Below are 21,559 nucleotides of genomic sequence, written 5' to 3'. Positions count from 1 at the left end.
CCCTTATGCTCACATTCTTTTCTGTTGTGATTATTGGTCTTCTCATTTTGTCTCTTCCTCTTGACTAAGAGCATCTCAAGTCCAAGGACAATGTCTCATGCTTTCTTTGTTGTTGTATCCCCAGCACCTTAGCATAGTTCTTAACACACAGAATAAATGTTCAGTAAAAGTGAGTTGAGTGAATGTTGCATGTAGGTGGTTGTGGCAGAAATGAATGGCCAGCTTATACTTTAACTCTATGAGTGGGCTCAAAGGAAGAATTCTTTGTAGTATGATTGTTGTTATCTAAGGGGTATGAAAAGAGATTGTGTCACATCCTTAAAAACATTTCTCAAAAAAAAAAAAAAAAAAAGAAAAAGAAAAAGAAAAAGCCTCCTGTCTGAGAAAGTAAGTAAATGTTATAGTGCCTGGAGTTCATTGAATAAGTTGCTAAATAATCTTTAAAAATAGTTTCCAGCATAATGATTGTTTTTACTATTAATACTAATTGTAACATTAAGAGAGATTATTTATTGAGTTCCTGGACTATACTAAGCTATATATATGTGTGTGTGTATGCAAATTTATTCATCATTACAACTGTTTCATCCCCATTTTATAGTTAAAGAAACGGAGGGTGAATAATTTGCCAAAAATTAAACAGTACAGAGATGAACAGTGGTGGAACCAGTTCTTGCATGAGACCAGGACTCAGGATCTTAACTAGTCTCTTATGTTGGAGCTCAGTAATTCCTACAATAACAGTGTTTTCTCTTCCCCTTTAAAAGGTGATTTAGCTTATTTAAAGGAATAAGTGAGGAGTCTTCTTGCAGACATTGTAAACTGTGAACTTAACCTATGTTTATTTTTTCCTCCTTTCTAAAACCATAAAGCCTACAATTCTTTCCATTCTTATTTCCCTCTGAAGTTTTGAACTAAAGGAATAAAATGTTCAAAGATGCAGCAAAAAATTCCACTCATTTCGCAAACCCTTGTCTCCATGAGTTTTGTACTGCAATCTTCTCCTACTCTACAGCTAAGGACCCAAACAACGATGATGGGACAATCATGCATTTTAAATAGGGTACAGATGCATGGATTCAAGAGGGCCTTTGGCCTCCCTGTATCTTGGTAAGGGCTCTGGTGTGTTGAAATTTATGTAACCCAGGACTAATCATCTTATTAGGAAAAATGCCAGTAAGACCTGGAGTTAGTAAGGGCTTGCTTCGATTTAAATTCTTCTTCTATTCAATAATGCTTTTGTCTCAGGCACTGGCGGTGTCTGTACTGTTAGGTACTTTCTTTATATCCCTGTTGGACTTGATAGGTGAGCTCTGTTCCAGACTCAAATTTGAAAGCCATTTTTTTTTTCTCTTCTGTACTTTAAAAGTCTCAAATGAATAATGAAACAAAATAAATATCCAGGGATGAAAGAAACACTTCACAAGTCCTTGTTTAAAAATACTTTTACTGTACTTTTGGAGAAATTTCTATTCTCTTTCACTGGTTTAAAGATCTGAAAAAGACTCTTAAAGCATATGATATATATGTACTCATGAAGGCATGCATGGGTTTCTGAGTCTTTGCTAAAGAAAACTTGTTATTAGTAAATAATAGGTACAAAATTATCCTGGTAAAATAAAAATAAACTCAAACTCACATTATTCAAGATTGGTATCAAGGGATCTCATTTCTCACTGATAGAACACATTCTTTCAGTGATGGTATCTGCAAAGGAACCATTTCCTTTTTTTTTTTTTTTTGGTTTTTGCTGTGGCTTACCCAATGATCATGTGGATCTCCTATGACTTATAATTATCTTTTGCAGGTTTCCAAGTGGCCCCTTAATTCTTGACATTTATCTCACATGTTTTTTTGGGAAAAAATTCTTCTCTAAGTCCTTTTTAAAGTCCTTAAGCTCCCAGGTGGAAGAATGTTAAATCTGAAAAAATGCTCTAAAGGTGCTCTTTAACAAGTCACTTCAGAGAGAAGAGTTACTTCATCTTGATTGGAATGAATCATCTGTTCTAACTCCTGAAGCTTTGGAGCTGCTGGGGCCTGGAGTGTGGTTATGGCAGTTGTACTGTGGTGGCACATGGTAGAAGGGAAGCATCTGGGCCAAGATGTTTGACTCCAGCATGGAAATCTAACTTGTGGCAGTTGTTGCACATGCCCTGATGCTAATTTTTCCAGAAAAGGATCTCTCTGCAGTTCAGTCACTGAATGAGAGTGGTGCACAGGGCTAGAAGGGAAAGAGTGGAAAAGAGCAGTGGCTGCGAGTTTGGTTTCTGGTCTTCATAACTAGTACTCCTGCCATTTCTGCTGTGAATTTGGGCAAGTAGTGGTCAGCCTCTTTGGGTCTCAGTTTATCCTCCTGTAAAATGAAGCAAAGAGGATTATCCTTCTGATCTCTTTCATCACTAATGTTCAGTGATCGATTCTGTTGTTAAATATTTGCTGTCTCTTTAAAATACATATACCAGCATGTAGCAAAATCTAGGTTTATAGTTCCAAAGCATTTTATTTGCTATTGCTTTATTTGCTTCAAGTTAGCACTTGAAGTGGCCAAACTAAAAAGTTTCTCTCGTTGAGAGATTTATTTCATTTGTGTATGACACAGTCAAGCATAATTTCACATTTTTTTTCCCTACCCTGGTTTCATCTCTTTCCATTGCATTCTGGGAAAGTTTGCAATCTGGGTTTGCATATTAATAATAATAGCAGCTTGAAAAATGATGGCTTCTTGTTGGCTGGGGCACTTAACGAACATGTGTTATCTGTTTAACCTTATCGTAGTTCTGCAAGATGTTTGTATTATTAGCATTTTTTAAAATAGGTGGAAACTGAGGTCTAGAGAAAAGTAACCTGCCAGTGTCCCACAGCTCTCCCAAAGCTGTCTGACCCCACAGTCAGTGAGTGATTGGGCTGGAGCTTGACCCAGGACTGCCTGATGTCAAAGTCAGAGTTCTTAATTTGAGATATTATTCCCAATCAAATCTTTAAAACTTTCACTGTTGAATTATTTCTTTATTTCCTCCTGAAAGTCTGTAATTCTTTCTAGTTTTCTAGTCTCATCATATCTGTTGCTGGATGTTGGAAGGTTGAACTGGCATGGGTACCTCTTTACCATGAAGTTCACCTGAGTCTTGTATATATTGCCCTTTAGGAATCCCCTGCCCCAAATAAATAATCATAGCGTTGTTATATTACACATATTTCTTTTTTAAAGAAATCTTTAAATATAACAGAAATTGTAGTGGATTCCTCTTGGGGTCTCTGCCCACCTTTAAACAAATCTCTTTCCTCTTGGAGTAGCTTCTGAAGGTTGGGGTCAGCTGCCACAACTGATTAATTCGTGGTGGACTTGTGGACCAAGCCAGACCAATTCTGTGCTCTGTCCTGGGTATTTTCAATTTGGAGCAGGGAGTCATTGAAACCAAGTCACATGCTTATTGCAGACATTCCTGCTATATCCTGCTTCCTTCTTTTCTTGGGTCTTGTTTTCACAACTGCTGCTTTGATTCAGAGAGATACACTGATATCCTTCTCAAGCATTCCCTTCTTTGCTTAAGACAGGCCAAGTTGGTTTCTGTTGCTTGCAACCTCCAAAATACTAACTAACCTAGCAGTGATGAGTACATAAGTTATTCCTGGAAAAAAATTTGCTGAATGAAAATGGGAAATAGAAAGAAAGTGTCCATAATGCTCTTACCTCTCATCATTTTCAACAGCTTTATTGAGATATAATTCACGTACCATGAAATTTACCCTTTTAAATTGTACAATTTAGTGATTTTTAGTATATTCACAGAGTTGTGAAACTGTCATGACTACTTGTAAAACATTTCATCACTTCCCCACCAAAACCCCATCCCCTTTAGTAGTCATTCCCCATCCCTCTCTCCCCTAGCAATTGTCATTACAGTATATTTTCTTTAGTTTTTTTCTTGTCTATTTATATTACTTTCCTGTGGTTTCTTGGCCACATCTTTGTGTATGGAGTATGGTATATTCTTTCTTTTTTGCATTCATTCATTCTCTCTCTCTCTCTCTACACACACATGTATATATGTATATATACATTAAAGACCATAGGCATTGTGTGGATACAGTGGTAGGTATCTTACCTTTCATCAGAGAAAGAAAATAAAAAGGTACAGTCCTTTGATTCCAGTTCATTAATAAAATGGAAAAACATAGAGAATTTGAGTAATTAGGCTACTTAGGAACCAGTATATTCACATTTTTCCAGAACATTGTTCAAGTTATAATTTGAAAAAAAAGTTTCATCACAGACTCCTCATGGTTTTCCCAGTCACTTAAAATTCCCTCGAGAGCACAAACATGCATATGAAAATGCTGTTTAAAAGTCAAAATGAGTAAAACATTTGAATGGAAAGCCTGGTACTGACATTTCAGATGGCTTTTTAAAGGCCTCCTTGGATTGTCTTTTAAATAATGATAACAATAAATAACAGTACAGAATTAGAATTCATATATTTATATATCCCTTAAAAATAAAAAACAGCAAAAATAAATAAACGGCATATATATATATATATATATATATATATATATATATAAAACAGTACTTCAAAAATTTAATGGAGAGATCTGTGTTATCTTCTAATTATATTTTTTTCCACAAACTTTTTGAAGTACCCTTGTTCGCGCACGAGCACACACACACACACACACACGCACACACATACACACTTCAGCCTGGCAGGATTTCTTTTTTGACTTGGAAAAGAATCTTGATATTTATGTCCATCAGGTAGCACATAGCTCAATAATGGTTGAATGAGTGAAGGAATGAATGACTCGCTTTATCTCCTTTATCTAGTCCTGTGTTGGGGGCTAATATTCATAGTTTACACAGATTTTATTAATCATGCAAACTGGCTTCTCAATCTGCTTCTTAGGACTATACTGTAGTACCATGTTCATAGTGCTTCTCTTCTCTTCCATTACCAAATAACCTTTTCTTAAAGCAGTAATGACTGAAACTTTTTTTTGAAGACTGAAACCTTTTTTTTTTTTTAGAAAAGCATTTTTCAAACCTTCATGTGCCTACACATTACCTGGCGTCTTGTTAAAATGCAGATTCTGATTTAGCAGGTCTGAGGTGGGACCTGAGATTCTACCTTTCTAACAAGATCCTAGGTGATGCTGATGCTGCAGCTCAAGGACACTCTGAGTCGCACAGAGTTCTGTCATCTCCCCTTCCTAGGTATGGAGTAACTCAACAAGCAGAGAGGAGCAGGAGGGTACTTAGGGAAGATCTCTCTTCTTTAAACCTTTGAGTAGCAAGGACTAGAGTTTGGCTCTGGAACCGATGTAGCTCAGAGTAGGGAAAATTAGTAGTTCAATGCTTGCCACCCAGCTATTTGAAATGATATTAATTTAGGTAAAACGTCTTACCTGTTCTAAAAATATTTACATGGTTAGCAGTTTTGTTAAATGAACATGTTGGGGGTGGTGAAGAAGAGGTGACAGGGAAAGAAATTGCAATAAAGATTTTAACATGTCATTTACATGAAGGATTTGCTAAGCAATTAAACGAAAGAGCTGTCCTCTAATAACTGTGTGTGGCTGTGACTATCAATATTGGAAAAGTTCTAATTTTAGCTATTGTTTCTGTGATTACATGTTTTGAGTTGCTTCTCTAAATACATTTTTAAAATATCAGTATTTCTTAAACTTAAAATTTTAAAACCTGTATCAGGTTGAAAAGTGTTGACAGCAGGGGATGCCCCTGTCCTTTAGTTGCTTATATATTACTTGCTAATAATAAGGAAAGAACACTGACCTTTAAAACAGAAATGATTGGTATTCCTGAGAGCCCTTGTAGAGTTATTTATAGGCCAGTTAATGGGAAATCAATTATATTCATCTTTGAGTTGGTCTTAAAACAGCTGTTTCCTGTTTTCCCTTATTTAAAAAAAAAATGCCAGAGTGCTTAGCATTTTGTTTCCCACTGTTGCATTTATTTGATGATCAAAAATTTATGTTCATTTTATCCATTTCTTTTCCCTGCCCAAATGGGAGGAGGGAGAAGAGAAATTTTAAGTCAAGCCTCTAGCCACCACCTCTGTATCACAATAATAACAGTGAACATTACTGAGCATTCATTATGTGCCAGGCCCTGGGCTTCATGGTTTATGGGAACTTGTTTACTTACTTGATGAGCTTCTCATGTGGTCTTTGTATGAACCCTGTAAGTTAGTTACAGTGATTATTTCCTATTTCTAGATGAATAGTCTGATGCTCAGAGTACTTAAATAATTTGTTCAAGGCAACATAGGCTGTCATGGGTAGGTAGATCTAGAATTCAAAACCCAACTCTTCTCTACTGCTCTCAGAAGCCCAGATAAGTTTAGTGATTTCCCACAAATCATATAACTGGTTAGTTGCAAAGGTAGAATTAGAACTTAAGTCCTTAACTCTAAGCTCGAAGTAATACTCCAGTACTGTGCCACCTTAGAGTATTGGTCTGTAATGAAAACCAGAATTCCTCTTTGCTTACAACAGCAACTGCCAAGAGGGCTTTCCCATGCACACTGTTCTTAGTGTTATACATCTTGGCAAAATGTCACATATTATCAACCAGACTGGGTTCTACAGTTCTCAACAACAGTGTGTCTGTGTGAGGAACCCTGGGTCCTGGTGCTTTGGTGCTTTAAAAAATCACCTATCAATATTCTCTCTTGAGCTATCTGTGCTTCTCCTTAGAGTATTCTACCCTAAAGGAGAAAGACTAGGACCATATGTCTAAATATTAACTTTTTTATACCTTTCTCAGCAGACCAACTCTTCCACCAGCACACTGGGGCCACATGTTTTGAGCTGCTCTGCTGTTTGTCTTTTCACACATGATACTACCCAAGGATGGTTTGGAGCCACAGAGTGTTGTCCATCCTGTATGTGGGGATTACAGAAAAAGGGATCAGAGAGCCTGCCCTTAAAATTTGATTAGAGACAAACTGGAAAATGATTAATAAGAAAATAAAGTCACAGGAGAAGTAGAGCAGGCCAAGTTGTCTGCAAAGAGATTCTGTTTTCTTTGAAAGAGTTATGTTAAGCCCTTGCTTGAGAGGGAGCGTGGATTTATTTTTTAAAAAACGTCAAGACTTTTGGGTATAAGCCAATTCATATTTTTATGTAGCTTGGAAACGGTTTTCATAGCAATGAAACTCTAAACTGCTGTACAGAGCAAAACTTTATCATTTTTGTTTTTTCCCCATAGTGTGGAAAAGAGCTTAAGGTCACAAATTTTTTCAAACCTGCCAGGAACTCATATTTTCCATGTTTGGGGATAAGACACAGTAGATTCTAAACATCTGGCTAGTTCCTATTTAAATAATTGTGTGTTCCATGCACATCATACATATATAATTATATTTTCATTCTATTTACCTTTTTGTGTTTTAGACATTCTGAAATCTGGATTAGATTCTGACTCCAGTAGCTATTGGAAGTCGCTCTTCCAAACATTGGCTAAAGCAAAGTGTATTTTTCCCCTTAACCATGTAAATCCAAGTATGGCTTAGTTTCCTGTTTTTTCATTATTGTTCTCTCTCTTTTTTTTTTTTTCAGAATTAAGTGAAATTAAGCTTGTAGGGGTTGTGAAAGATGAGGTTCTATAGTATTTTTCAGAGCAGGGGAGACTTCGGAATTGGCTGGAGGAAACCTCGACTTTAGACACTGGCCTGTATCTGCTAATAATGTGATTGCATTCAAATCCCTTAAGCCATCCCAATTTATACTCTTATAAAGTGGATATGGTGTTGGCAGCTTCAGAGCAGTATTGTCAGACAAGTAAGCTGATGAACGTGAGGCATTTGAGTTTTGCCGGAGAGAACAAGACAGCGTAATCTGAGGTCAAGGTCAGGGACAGCCCCCAACCTAACTACAGGTAAGCAAAGAGTAGTGGAAACCTGTTTTCCTTTACATTGTTCGTTCGTGCACACCATCTGGTGAGACGGTTCCCTTCTGGTCTTCTCATCTTTCTTTCTATATTTAATTTACTGTTTATTGAGTACCTATTATGTGCTAGATTTGAGGGATATTGAAAATTAGGAACTGTCTTTGAGAAGGTCATTCTGTGTGTATGTGTGTGTCTGCATGTGTGTGCACATGAGTGTGTGTAAGGTTAATGTATGATTACATGATACATGAAAATGGAACCCTTTCTTCCCACTACTCTCACAGCAGAACACATATTGACATTCAACATAGTCTGGGAAACACTATTGAAAAACAGTCTGGTAAAAGCCATGAGGATGCTTAATGTCTGTGTGGCCTGATTGGTTAAAGAAACGTACCAGGTTACCAGTCTTTGCATTTTGGCCCTAATGTCACCAATATTTGAAGTTGAGGACTCACTTTTATCGAGGGCCTGGCTAGAGGAACACACAATATCTCATTGCATTCTTTGGATAATACTGTGAGGTCTACACAATTATCCCCACTTTACAGATGACCAAACTGTGGCTTGGGGAGGTTCAGTAACTGATCTGTGGTAGCAGAGGATCTCACCCAGTTTATATACTTTACCCTGTACACTGTACTTGTGCACTGTGTGAGAAGGACAGGTTAAGAAGAGAGGCAAGGACTAAGGTTGCTTCTTTATTTGGAAAGCCCCCCAAAATATATACCTTTCTCTTTGACCTGAAAGGTGGTGATTTCAAATGCTGCTGATGTGGAAGTTGGCCTCTAGCTCTTTGTGAATTTACTTTAGGAACTGTGTGCAGAGATTTCCCAGCCAAAAATCACAATCATGAGACCATATCCCATACCTTCTGCCCTCTGAAGGCCAGCTTCATGTCTGAATCCTGTGCGCTTCCACCCTGTGACCTGTACGTATCAGAGTGCCCTGGCTCAGGCCTCTAACAACCATTCAGGCTGTAGGAGGGTGCAGGAGGATGGCTGGGGAGACAGGGCCTGCTGATACATGGGGAGTACTGTCCAGCATATGCTGGACCCATGCTTGCCATTGTACTCGATGAAATGAGGTAGGTCTCTCTTCCTATTTTACAGATGAGGAATCTGAGACTCAGAGAGGCTAAGAAACTTGCTCATGATCACACAGCTAGAAAGTGATAGGGCTGGGATTGGAACCAGACAGGCTGGCTTGAGAGTCTGGGCCGTTATCTACTATACTATATTCCTCCCACAGACATCTAAAGAGTTTATTATATGTTGGAAAGGTACAAAAGAACACGTATGTAAATTTTGAACGGTAATGCTGATATGAACATTCAGAAAATCAACCTATCCTCCAAACTGAGAGCATTACCAATCCTGTTGATGTTATACATGTATGTGTTTTTTCAGTTCTTTCTCCTGACTTACGGTGACCATGCCCTTGAACCTTATCTAAGTGGCATGATGTTACATATATTCTCTATTTTACTTCCTCCATTCAATATTGTTTTAAGTTTAATTCCTGTTGCATGTAGCTGTCATTTGTTCATTTGTACAATAGTATAATATTCCATTATGGCACACACCATTATTTATTTTTCTGTTTTCCTGTTGATGGGTAAGTTCTAGTTTGTGCTATTAGGAATAGTGTTCATTGAGTGTTCTTGTATGTGTCTATTGTGACCATGTGCATATATTTCTTTAGGGTTGGTGTTGGCAAACTTTTTCTGTAAAGTGCTGGATAGTAAATATTTCAGACTTTGTGGATTATATGGTGTCTGATACTCAACTCTGCACTTGTAGTGCAAAAGTAGCAATAGTCAGTATATGAATGAATGGGCATGGCTGTGTTCCAGTAAAACTTTATTTACAAAAACAGGCAACAGGCCAGATTTGGCCTACAGGCCATAGTTTGTCAACCCCTGCTTTATGTATGTACCTAAGGTGAAATTTCTGGGTGGTTATATGCATGGTTGCTTCTTGCCAAATTATTTTTCATAAGTGGTTGTACCATTTTACCCTTGCAGCGGGTGTGCTAGGAGTTCTTGTTGATTCCCATCTTTGTCAGCACTTGCTTTTGTCAGATTTATTGTTGCTGCTGCTGTTATTATTATAATTATATTATAATTATAATATAATATTATATGATTATATTGTTATTATTATAATGTCATTATCATTGTAGTGTGTGTGTGTGTGTGTGTGTGTGTGTGTGTGTGTGTGTGTGTGTTTGGCCAAGACAGTGGGGTATGAATTGCTTTTTCATTTTGGTTTTCATATGTATTTTTCTGATTACTAATAAGGTTGAACATCTTTTCATGTGCTTATTGACTGGTCATATTTCCTCTTCTATTAAATGACTGCTTGTTTCTTTTTTTCATTTTCTTGTTAACTGTTGGTTTCTTTCTTATTGATTTGTAGGAATTCTCTGTATATTTTGGATAATAATCTTTTGTCCTTTTAATGTATTGCAAACATCATCTCTTGTTGTGGCCTCTTTTTTCACTCTCTTTATGATGTCTTGTTGAACAGAAATTTCTAATTTTAATGTTGTCAAATTTATTGCTCTTCTTTTTATGGTTACATTTTATGTGCCCTGCTAATAACTTTGTCATTTTTAATAATTTATAAATTCTTTTAGATTTTCTTTTTCTTTTTTTTTTTTTTGTGACCAGCCTAGCCAGTGAGTGCACCGGTCATTCCTATATAGGATCCGAACCCGCGGCGGGAGCGTTGCTGCGCTCCCAGTGCCGCACTTTCCCAAGTGCGCCACGGGCTCGGCCCAAAATTCTTTTAGATTTTCTAAGTAGATACCACATAATGCAATTGATAACATTAGAATTTTCTTCTTTTCAATAATTATTCCTTCTACTTATTTTCCAGTTTTATTGTTCTGACGCAGGCCTCCAGTAAAATGTTGACTAGAAGTGGTAGTGATAGTGGGCATAATTTTATGCCTCATTTTAAAGGGAATGCTTCTAACATTCATCATTAAAAATGAGATTTAGGGGCCGAGCCCGTGGCGCACTTGGTAGAGTGCTGCGCTGGGAGCGTGGCGACGCTCCCGCCGCGGGTTCGGATCCCATATAGGACTGACCGGTGCACTCACTGGCTGAGTGCCGGTTGAGTGCCGGTCACGAAAAAATGACAAAAAAAAAAAAAAAAAAAAAAAAAAAAATGAGATTTAGTGTCAGTTTGTAGTGGATACAATCTGTAAGTTAAGGGAGTTCCTCTTTATTTCCAGTTTGCTGAGATTTTTAAAAAACATGAATGACTTTATATCTTGAGCTGATCATATAACTTTTCTTCTTTACTCTGTTAATGTGATGATTTACATGGATAGTGTGTCTAATAACTACCCTTTAATTCCTAGAAGAAACCCAACTTGGTCATGATATGTTATCTTCTTTATATACTTCTAGGTTCTATTGCTAATAATACTCACTGTCTAAGCGTGAAGTTTGGCCCATAAATTACCTTTTTCTAGCTTTGGTGTGAAGATGACCAGATGTCATAATAAATTGAGAGAGAGTTTCTTTCCTTTTCTCTGAAAGAGTTTGTGTAAATTGGAATCATCTGTGCTTTTTTTTTTTGAGGGAAGTGTTTTAAACTAGTGACTCAATTTATTTAATAGCTGCAGAACTATTCAGGCTTTCTATTTCTTCTAGAGTAATATTGTATAAGACATTTTTCTATTAGTTTGTCAATCAGATTGTGTAAGATATTTTTCTAGTAGTTAGTCCATTTTATTGAAATTTAAACATTTATTTTCATAAAGTTAACAGCATTTGCATATCATCTTTAAAATATTTCCTGCATGTAGTGATTTCTGAGAGGTTTATTTTATTAGTTATTTCAAAGAACCAATTTTGCTTTAGGGATTACCTCCATTGTCTTTGTTCACTAATTCTCTCTTTTCTCTACCCCTCTGTTAGGTTTTGCTTTCATATACTATATTTTTTGTTATTGTATTTTTAATTCTTTTTGAAATCTGCTTAGTCGTATTGGATAGTCACTCTTCCATGCTGATTCTTTAATTCTATCTTACATTTCTGTTAAAATATGTATTTGTTTATTTAAACATTTTAAAAACACTTTATATTCTGTATATGAACCTCACTCATGGAAATTTCTTTGTGTCTATTGTAATTCTTTATTGTAAACTCATATTTAATTAAACTGGGTTATTTGTACTCCTGAGGGCTTTTTTTCTCTGCCTCTCCTCTGACCCCACTTGAAGGGATTTGCATTTGCTTTTTTTCAGGAGCCAGGGGTGCTAACCTATTTGGGGCTACTTTTGCCCCATCTGCAGATCTGGGTTTGATGGGATAGTCTCAGCTCCCTCACTTTGGTGGGCTCCAGTTTAAGCTCAGTGCTCCTATTGGCGTTTGCTCCTTGTAAGAGGAGGAGAGAACAGAGCTTATGCACTCCCTCTCAATAAAAAAGCTTTCTGAGCCCTCATCCAACCATGGACTCACTTTTGTATTTGAAGTGTATTAGCTGTTTTACCACCCGTACCGTTTATACCAGAAGAGTTAAGTTGACAGCAGGTTGACGAGACTGGATCATGTGGTGATATCCTATTATGATGCGAGTGGGCATTGGAAGGGCTTCTCTCTCCTAATTTGCAGTAGAATGGAAGCCACAGAAAGAGTGGTTGAGGCTTTGGGAAGTTGAGACTACAGTGGTGGCTGGGAGACTCTAAAGAGATGGCCCTAGAATGCAGCCTGGCAGATTCTGGTTTGTAGGTACTTGATGTAAGTGATAAGCTCGGATGAGTCATCTTGATTATTGACCTAGTGGGGTTTGAGTGACTGCCTTAAAATAAGTATGTTTTCATGGTTGACAAGGAGTAGATGATTTGATCTGAGGGAATGGAATGATCTGGGGACGAGGTAATTGAAAACTGTACATTGTTTTTCTTACCTTTGACTCTTAGAAAAGGTGCTGTGGCTTTGCTAGATAATTCACTTGTATTGTATCCTGGTCCTTTAGAGCTGATTTTTATTGAGCGTGTCTTCCAATATCTACACAGTCTAATTCCAAGGACTTAGGAAGTCTTCAGTAAATGGTCCTTGGGATGTCCCATACTGTTTAACTATTGGAGGGGATCCAGTGATGTGGAAGTGAAATGATTTAGGTTATCTCTCATTGTCCCTGTAGGAGACACCATATTGTCAAAGTGTAGAGCCACCCCCTTTTGGTCTACTCTTAGGGTTATTGAAATACATACCGGAATGGAGTCCAGGATCCCAGAAACCAAGATTCTGGCTTTGGCAGTGTGTGTGCTTTTATGCCTGTCATTTAACCTGTGTAGATATTTGTGAAATGAGGTTAACAAGCTAATTTTTAGGTTTCTTTAAACTCTAAAGTTCTGATTCTGTGTGAACAGGTGGGTTATGTCTTTTGGAAAATGGGTTTTTGTTGCTGTTGTCACTGTAGGATATCCTAGCTTATCCTGACATCAGTATTGACAGATATAAGTATTTACTCTGTGCCTTGGTACTTTCTAGAGCTTTATATATATTAACTCATTTAATCCTCATTAAATGATTTATCCTCATTAAATTTTTTTATACATATATTTTTATGTTTAATTTTATTTTTGTTATTTTAATGTTTACTTGTACAGTGTGTTGTTTTAATACATGCATATACTACATAATGATTCACTTAGGATAGACAGCATAATTTTGTACCCATTAGTTAGTCCACCACTTCTCCTCCTCCCCAACCCCACTCCTCTACTAGCCTTTGGTGACCATTATTCTATTCTCCATTTCTATGAGTATTATTTTTTCCTTTTTAGATTCTACATATGAGTGAGATCATGTGATATTTGTCTTTTTGTGCCTGACTTACTTCACTTAACATTATGGTTTCCAGTTCCATCCATGTTGCTGCAAATGATAGAATATCATTTTTTAAAATAGCTGAATAGTATTTCATTGTGTATATATACCACTTTTTTTTTTTTAATCCATTCACGTGTTGATGGACATTTAGGTTGTTTCCATCTCTTGGCTATTGTGAATAGTGCTGCAGTGAATATAGGAATGCAGGTGTCTTTTTGATATATTAATTTCAATATACTTTGGGTATATGCCCTGTAGTGGGATAGCTGGGTTGATCTATATTTAATTTTCTGAGGAACCTCCATACTGTTTCCCACAATGGCTGCACCAACTTACATTCCCACCATCAATGTAGGAGAGTTCCTTTTTCTCCAGATCTTTGTCAGCATTTGTTATTTTCTGTCTTGTTGATAATAGCCATTCTGACTAGAGTGAAATGATATCTCATTGTGGTTTTAATTTGCATTTCCCTAATGAATAGTGACGGTGAGCATTTTTTCATGTGCCTGTTGGCCATTTGTATGTCTTCTTTTGAGAAATGTCTGTACAGGTCGTTTGGCCATTTTTTAAACGGGTTGTGTTTTTTGCTTTTGGGTTGTTTGAGTTCCTTATATATTCTGGATATTAGCCCCTTGTCTGATATGTAGTTTGAAAACATTTCTCCCATTCTGTAGGTTGTATCTTTGCTTTGTTGATAGTATCCCTTGCTGTGCAGAAACTTTTTAGTTTAATGTAGTCTTATTTGTGTATTTTTGCTTTAGTTGCCTTTGCCTTTGTAGTCTCATTGAAAAACGTGCTGCCCACTCCCATTTTGTGTAGTGTTTTCCCCCTATGTTTTCATTCTAGTAATTGCATAGTTTTGGGTCTTAAATTTAGGTCTTTGATGTACTTTGAGTTGATTTTTGTGTATGGTAAGAGATAGGGGTCTAGTTTCAATTTTCTGCATATGGATATCCAGTTTTCCCAGCACCATTTATTAAAGAAGCTGTCCTTTCCCCAGTGTATATTTTTGGCATCTTTGTAAAAAATCAGTTGGCTGTAAACGCGTGGATTTATTTCTGGGCTCTCTTCTATTCTGTTGGCCCATTTGTCTGTTTTTTGCCGGTATCATGCTGTTTTGGTTACTATAGCTTTATTATCCTCATTACATTTAATAATTCCTAGGTAATAGACATTGTTACTCTCCCCCTCTTACAAATTAGGAAACTGAGGCACAGAGAGGCTATTATTTTCAGTGGATTATCATCAAAGTGCGATTATTATATTTTAAAATTGAAATTTTGTATGTTAAATTTCTAACTGGAGATGGAAATCTGATAAATGATTTTTGAAACTTGATGGAGTTGAATCTCTTAAAAATAGAACAATGAGAGGGGGGGAAGAGAGAGAGAGAGAGAGAGCGAGAGAGAATGGGATTGCTTCTGATTCTCTCCCCATCAGCAAGTATGTGATGCAGTAAGACAATTGAGTCTCTACAGGGTACATGCATTTCCCTCAAGAATCCCTTTGGTAGGAACAAGGAGATTCCTGCTTAATTTTAAATATCTTAAACTTAAAAGACGGCTGGCTGGTTAGCTCAGTTGGTTAGAGTGTGGTGCTGATAACTCCAAGGTCCAGGGTTTTGGTCATACTAAATTTTAGGCCAACTCAGATTGTGTTTGGTCATATTGAAGTCAGTTAGTGACTAATAAAGTGACTACCTGAAAAATAGATTTTGCTTTTTAATAAATGTGCAACCTGGAAGCATTCATCGCAATCACCTCTGAATAAGGAGCAGCTTGGTTAGGATGACTAAGTCTTAATTTTGAGAATTGCTATAACAGATGTAAATGCCTGCCTATCTGCTCTTACCACCTCTCTCCTCCTCATTCTTTTTTCCAGCCATTCTGAAGTATTTGTGCCAGTTCAGAGGCCAGATGGTAGAGTGGTTTAAGCAGGGTATTGGGGTCAGACTGGCTGGATGAACACCTGGCTCTGCCACCTACCTAGCTGGGTGGCCTGGAGCAGGTTACTTCGCTACTTTGTGTCTCCATTTTCTCATCCATTAAGTGGAGATCATAACAGTGGTTACCTCACAGGGTGGTTGTGAGAATTAAAAGAGCCTAGAGCTCTGTGTGGCATGTAGTAAGCGCTATATAGATTTTTGCTACTACTATTCCTTGATAGGTCTGGTCTGTCTTCACCTCTGGGCTTTTATACTTTTTCTTTTCTTTCCATCATTCTTCATGGGGATGACTCTTATTTGCCCCTTAAGATACAACGTAGTGTTGACCCCTTGGTTTGGGATGTTTTCATATCATGCCCCTAGCGTTTCCATCCTCTCCGTGTGTCTAGCCAACTGGCTGTGGCTTATGTCATCACCCTCATGACATAGTATTGCTACTATTGGTTCACTTGTCCACATGGACTGTGAGCATGGTCTAATTCTTATTTTTTTGGTATTTCATGAATGTTAGGGGGTACTGGGTAATTGTAATTCGAATGGATAAATGGACCAATTTTCCCTCCATTCCTCTCTCCTTCCTTTTCTATTTTCCCACTTTTCCTTCCTGCGTATCTTCCTTCCTTTCTACCAACTTTCCTCTCTCCCTTTGTCCTTTCCTTCTTTCCTAACTTCCTTCTTCCCTTTGCTCTCAAACCTGGCGCTTGATGCACTATCTTACTTACTCCTCACAGCAACCCTATGAGATAGGTATTATGATGATCTTCATTTTATAGATGTGGAAACAAAGGACCAGGGCAAGGGGCAACTTGCCCATCCAAAGGGGCAGCTCCCTTGCAGATCGTTCTTCCAGTGCTGCTGTCTCTGCTCAAAGCATTTTGGCAATTTTTCTATGGAATTCCCTTCTGACCAGTTTATAAACCACTTAAGAAGACCAATCTTGTATTTGGTCACTCTCAGAAAAGATAATTTTCGTTCTGATCATCCTGATGCATCATGTTTACGTTCAAATAAATTTGGATCTTCTCAGAAATACAAGCCATCTTCAAAGGACAAAGATTTGCCATCATCAAGAATACTTAAATGACTCAAGTACAGTTGCCAAAGTATGCTCCCAAGAGGCTCGGCAGCAGTCACAGCGCTGGGCCGAAGGCTGTAGATACTCCTGCGGACTTCATTTTGATGTGGTTTAGGGATGAGGGCAAGTGGAGGAAGGTAGTATTATTTAATAGTCCCACCTCATGTTTTTGTGACAGCTTTATTGAGATATCATTTATATACCATACAATTTACCCATTTAAAGTATAAAGTTTATTGCTTTTAGTATATTCACAAAGTTGTGCAACTAACACCACTATCTCATTTGAGAAATTTTCATAATACCAGAAAGAATCCCATATCCTTTAGTAGTCACCCCCTCCCCACCATTTTCTTTTTCTCCCTGCCCCTCAACCATCACTAATTTATTTTCTGTCTATGAATTTGCTTCTTCTGGACATTCCATCAATGGAATCATATGATATGTGGTCTTTTGTGACTGGCTTCTTTCACGTGGCATAATGTTTTCAAGGCTCATCCATGTTGTAGTGTGTATCAATACTTCATTCCTTTTTACAGCTGAATAATATTCCATGGGATGGACATACCACATTTTATTTACCCATTCATCAGTTGATTGACATATGGGTTGTTTTCACTTTTTGGCTAATATGAATATTACTGCTATGAATATTTGTGTATGAATCAACTGATGAATGGATAAATAAAATGTGGTATATCTCTACCATAGAATAATATTCAGTTGTAAAGACGAATGAAATACTGATATACACGACATGTTTAAACCTTGACAACATGCTATGTTGTCACTTACTGATGATTCCACAGATATGAAATCACTTATTACATAATTCCACAGATATGAAATGTTCAGAGTGGGCAAATCCATAGAGACAGAAAGTAAATTAGTGGTTACCAGGGTCTGGGGATAGGGAGGAGAATGGGAGTGACTGCTTAATGGTGTGGGGTTTCTTTTTGAGGTCATGAAATGTTTGAAAATTTATTGTGTTGATGGTTGACCAACTTTGTGCATATACTAAAAACGATTGAATTTTACACTTTACTCGGTGCATTGTATTAAAAAAAATTCACAATCTCCGTCATTAAATATATACCAGTTGCTTACTCTGCATTCAGTACCCTGTGAGGCGCTGTGGCACAGATCAGAAAGGGAGTACTTGTTCTGTATGCTCTAGGAATTTCTCAATGGACATTCCTAAATGGAAGGATGAAGTGGATGCCCATAAAGAGTATAATCAAGATGGTGGATCAGCCTGTGATAGTTTCTGGGCACAGTGCAGGCCACACTCAGAAAGATCTCAATACCTCTGTTTGTCAGCTGTAAGAATTGAGAAAGATTTCAAAAAGTTGACGGCTCCAGTATTTATATAACTTTGACATAGTATTATCCATGCCGTACAATATTTTGAGTTCCCTATGGGCAGGAATTATGTCTTATGTCCGTCTTGATTTCTGTGCTTTGTCCATAGGCAGGACTATGTGCTTGGTGAATGAATGAGTAACTGCTGTTTTGGAAGCCTCCTGGTTTGTCCAAGGACAAAAGTGCCTTCCAGCTTGTGGCTGCCTCCTTGACCAGCCTGGGGTTGGCCGTATGGGGAGGTGTTGCCAAATTCACCAGCTGTCTTCATGCAAGATCTTCTTTACTCACAACTGATAGTATTTTGTTTCTCTGGTGCTTTCACTCTGATTTGGTTAAAATGGTGACCTGAAATAAAACGTAGGTGTTTTCCTCTCTGGTAATATGTCCAAGTCTTTGGGTTCCTGGTCAGTGAGATTTAGGAAAACAAAAGGTGGAATAAACCTTATTCCCCCCCCCACCCCCCATTTATCAAACATCAGTGCTGTAGATTCTACTGTAGCTTATGGGTCTTTGCTGTAATCAGAAAAATTTTTTTCTTTTTATTTCTTCTGTGAAGGTACTTTATGTTGATTAAGTTCTTTCTGTTAAATATCCTTCGCTTGCTCTGGACTTTTCTTTTTGTTGATTTTTTGCTTCTTCTTTTTTTTTTCTTTTCATTTCCCATGCTGTTCAGTTACTGGATGCCAGAAGAACCAAGGTTTGTCCACTCTTTGCAGCTTGTTTGTTTTGCTCTGTATAGTCTCATCTCCTTGTGTGTTTGAGTGTTTGTCTGTGCCTGCATTTATTCCCTTTTGCTTGCAGATGCAGTAATCCTGTTTACTAAACCTGTTCGCAGCTTTATTTGTAAAAAATAAAGTCCTTGTTTGTGTCTACTTGTAGTGGATGCTATTATTTTTATTTTTAAGTGGACATGCATTTATCATGGAAAATAATGGATAGTAGAATAAAGAACATCTTAGGAAACAAGGAATACTGAGTCTGGAGTGATGTGGACATAAAGAAGGTGTGTTTGTGAAGTTTCCTTCTAACCCTTTTCACTTCCTAAATTAAAACTCTGTAGATGTGTAATTTCCCTTGTGATTGACACTAATATACTGTTTCTGTGTATGTGTACATTTCTCTTCTCCTGAGACATTCAGAAAACATCATTGAATTAATCTCCCCTTCTCCATATGCTGTCCCATGCTTCTGAAGTCACCGAGGAGGACTTCAGGGCTGGCCCTCTGAACCTCATGATTAACATTCCATCTTCATGGTTTGGTAGCAGGAAGGAGAGCGTGGCATTTTCATTGACATTTTTTCCTTCTCTCTCCTCTCCTGCTCTGTCTTTCTCATCACAGCACCTGCAGTTGACGATCCAGGCCCTTCAGGATGAGCTGCGAACCCAGAGAGACCTCAACCACCTCCTGCAGCAAGAGAGTGGTAACCGAGGAGCCGAGCACTTCACCATTGAGCTGACTGAGGAGAACTTCAGGCGGCTCCAAGCCGAGCATGACAGGCAGGCTAAGGAGCTATTCCTTTTGAGGAAGACGTTGGAGGAAATGGAGCTGAGAATTGAAACGCAGAAACAGACCCTCAATGCCCGAGATGAGTCGATTAAAAAGCTTCTTGAGATGTTGCAAAGTAAAGGTTTGCCGTCCAAAAGCCTAGAGGATGACAATGAACGAACGCGGCGGATGGCAGAGGCTGAGTCTCAGGTCAGCCACCTGGAAGTGATTTTAGACCAAAAAGAGAAGGAAAACATACATCTTAGAGAGGTAAGAACATTCACTCTATTTCCCCAAAGCCTTATTTTACAAGTTAAAATATGTTACCATTATTATATTGTTATCGTTATTTTCACAGGTTGGAACACATCTACAGCCTTAACAAAATTCACTTTGTCATCTGCTTTACATCTCTCCTGTCTGCTTATGACTATTTAACTGGAATTTTACATTGGTTTTTTTCTCTGCTCACCACACATATATGTTCCATTATTATTTGACACGTATTCAGGATCCAGGCATGTGCAGCACATGTCAACTCTAAGGTGGTTTACAGTTGCTTTCTCACAGGTAGCTATGGTTTCAGGGTCTTTTAAGTACAGTACTGTTTAAGTTAGTTGTTTATCAAATATCATCTCTTTAAAGGAACAAAACAAATAGATGAGTAGCAACGCAATGAACCTAAATATTTTTATAACCGAATTGGGAGTGAGATTTGCAGAAAGTAAATCGTATGGGTGTTTCTGGAAAGAATGGTGAAATGTGAAGAACAATTTTGAGCATTTAGATTTAAGATGATCTTTGCATTTACATTGGTCTAGGACAGAATGTGTCAGGTTTTCTGAGTAGGTGTTTTGCCTTTAGTGGATAAAATCATTTGAAATCCTTCAGAAGCAGTCTCTCTATCCTGCCATTACTATTGAGTGTTGAGATGCTCAGATATCTGAGAATATGTGGTTGTGTAGAGCTTAGAAAAGATGTAGATGACAGCCAAAGTTTGAAATTTTTAAAGCAGTTCCTTGCCACTGTGGTAGATATGAATCTTAAAAGTATCATGCATGCAAAACTGCTATGGGGAGACATGGATCACACAGAAAATAGCAAACAATAAAATGGCATTAAATATATTTTCATAATATTCTACAGCAATAAATAAAAATTCCAGAAGATATTTGCTTCCAGATCAAATTAGATTTTCTTGGCATTAAATACTTGTTCAGATGGGCAGCACTTCTTTCGAGTGACTTGTCTGATTGGTCAGAAAATATGGCTCTTATGTTGGGATTTGCTAAAATACAGATGCTCCCGGAGTTTTCTCTGATGTATATTGTATTTGCTTAGAACATTTGAACAGACTTTTGTGTCTTTAAAATGTCTTCTACTCTTATTCTCTCTTGTTTTGTTTTCATGAGACCTTAGTAACATGCTTAGGAAACCACATGGCTTGGTTTCATCTTGAGATGCTTAGAGAGATGTTTTGTTGCACCTGATCTTCCCATCCATATTCTTTGAAGGTGAGTGTGATGGGCAGATTATACATATCCTCCCTTTCCCTTGAGTGTCGGCTGATCCCAGAGACTTGCTTCTAAACAGTAGAATACAGCAAAGGTAATGGGATGTCAATGTCACTTCTGGATTAGTTTATATAGGACTGTTACTTCCATCTTGCTAGCAGACTCCATTGCCTCCTTAGCTTGAATGCTTTGATGCAGCAAGCTGCTATGTGGGGAGGCCCAAGTGGTAAGGAACTGAGGGAAGCCTCTAGCCAACACCCAGTGGGAATGGCAGCACTCAACTCAACGGCCACAGAGAACTCAGAACTGCTGTTGACAACTCAGGGAGCCTGGAAGTGGATCCTTCCCCAGTCCAGCCTTCAGATGAGATGCAAGGCCCTGGGGGCTGACACCTTGATTGCAGCACTGTGAGA

General features: G+C 37.8%; 1 protein-coding gene across 1 annotated transcript in view; it reads left to right on the top strand.

Annotated features, from left to right (window-relative positions):
• ERC2 (ELKS/RAB6-interacting/CAST family member 2) overlaps positions 1-21,559 on the top strand; it is a 799,084-nt gene that overhangs the window by 119,428 nt on the left and 658,097 nt on the right. Inside the window, exons 2-3 of the mRNA XM_063113405.1 lie at positions 18,819-18,842; positions 19,486-19,902. Of these exons, the coding sequence (XP_062969475.1) occupies positions 18,819-18,842; positions 19,486-19,902 (441 nt within the window). The remainder of the gene's footprint in view (positions 1-18,818; positions 18,843-19,485; positions 19,903-21,559) is intronic.

This window comes from Cynocephalus volans, chromosome 11, assembly GCF_027409185.1.
Source record: "Cynocephalus volans isolate mCynVol1 chromosome 11, mCynVol1.pri, whole genome shotgun sequence".
In the NCBI taxonomy this organism is placed as follows: domain Eukaryota; kingdom Metazoa; phylum Chordata; class Mammalia; order Dermoptera; family Cynocephalidae; genus Cynocephalus; species Cynocephalus volans.
Note: the sequence above shows the minus strand (reverse complement) of the source record. Positions and strands in the feature narration are given on the sequence as shown.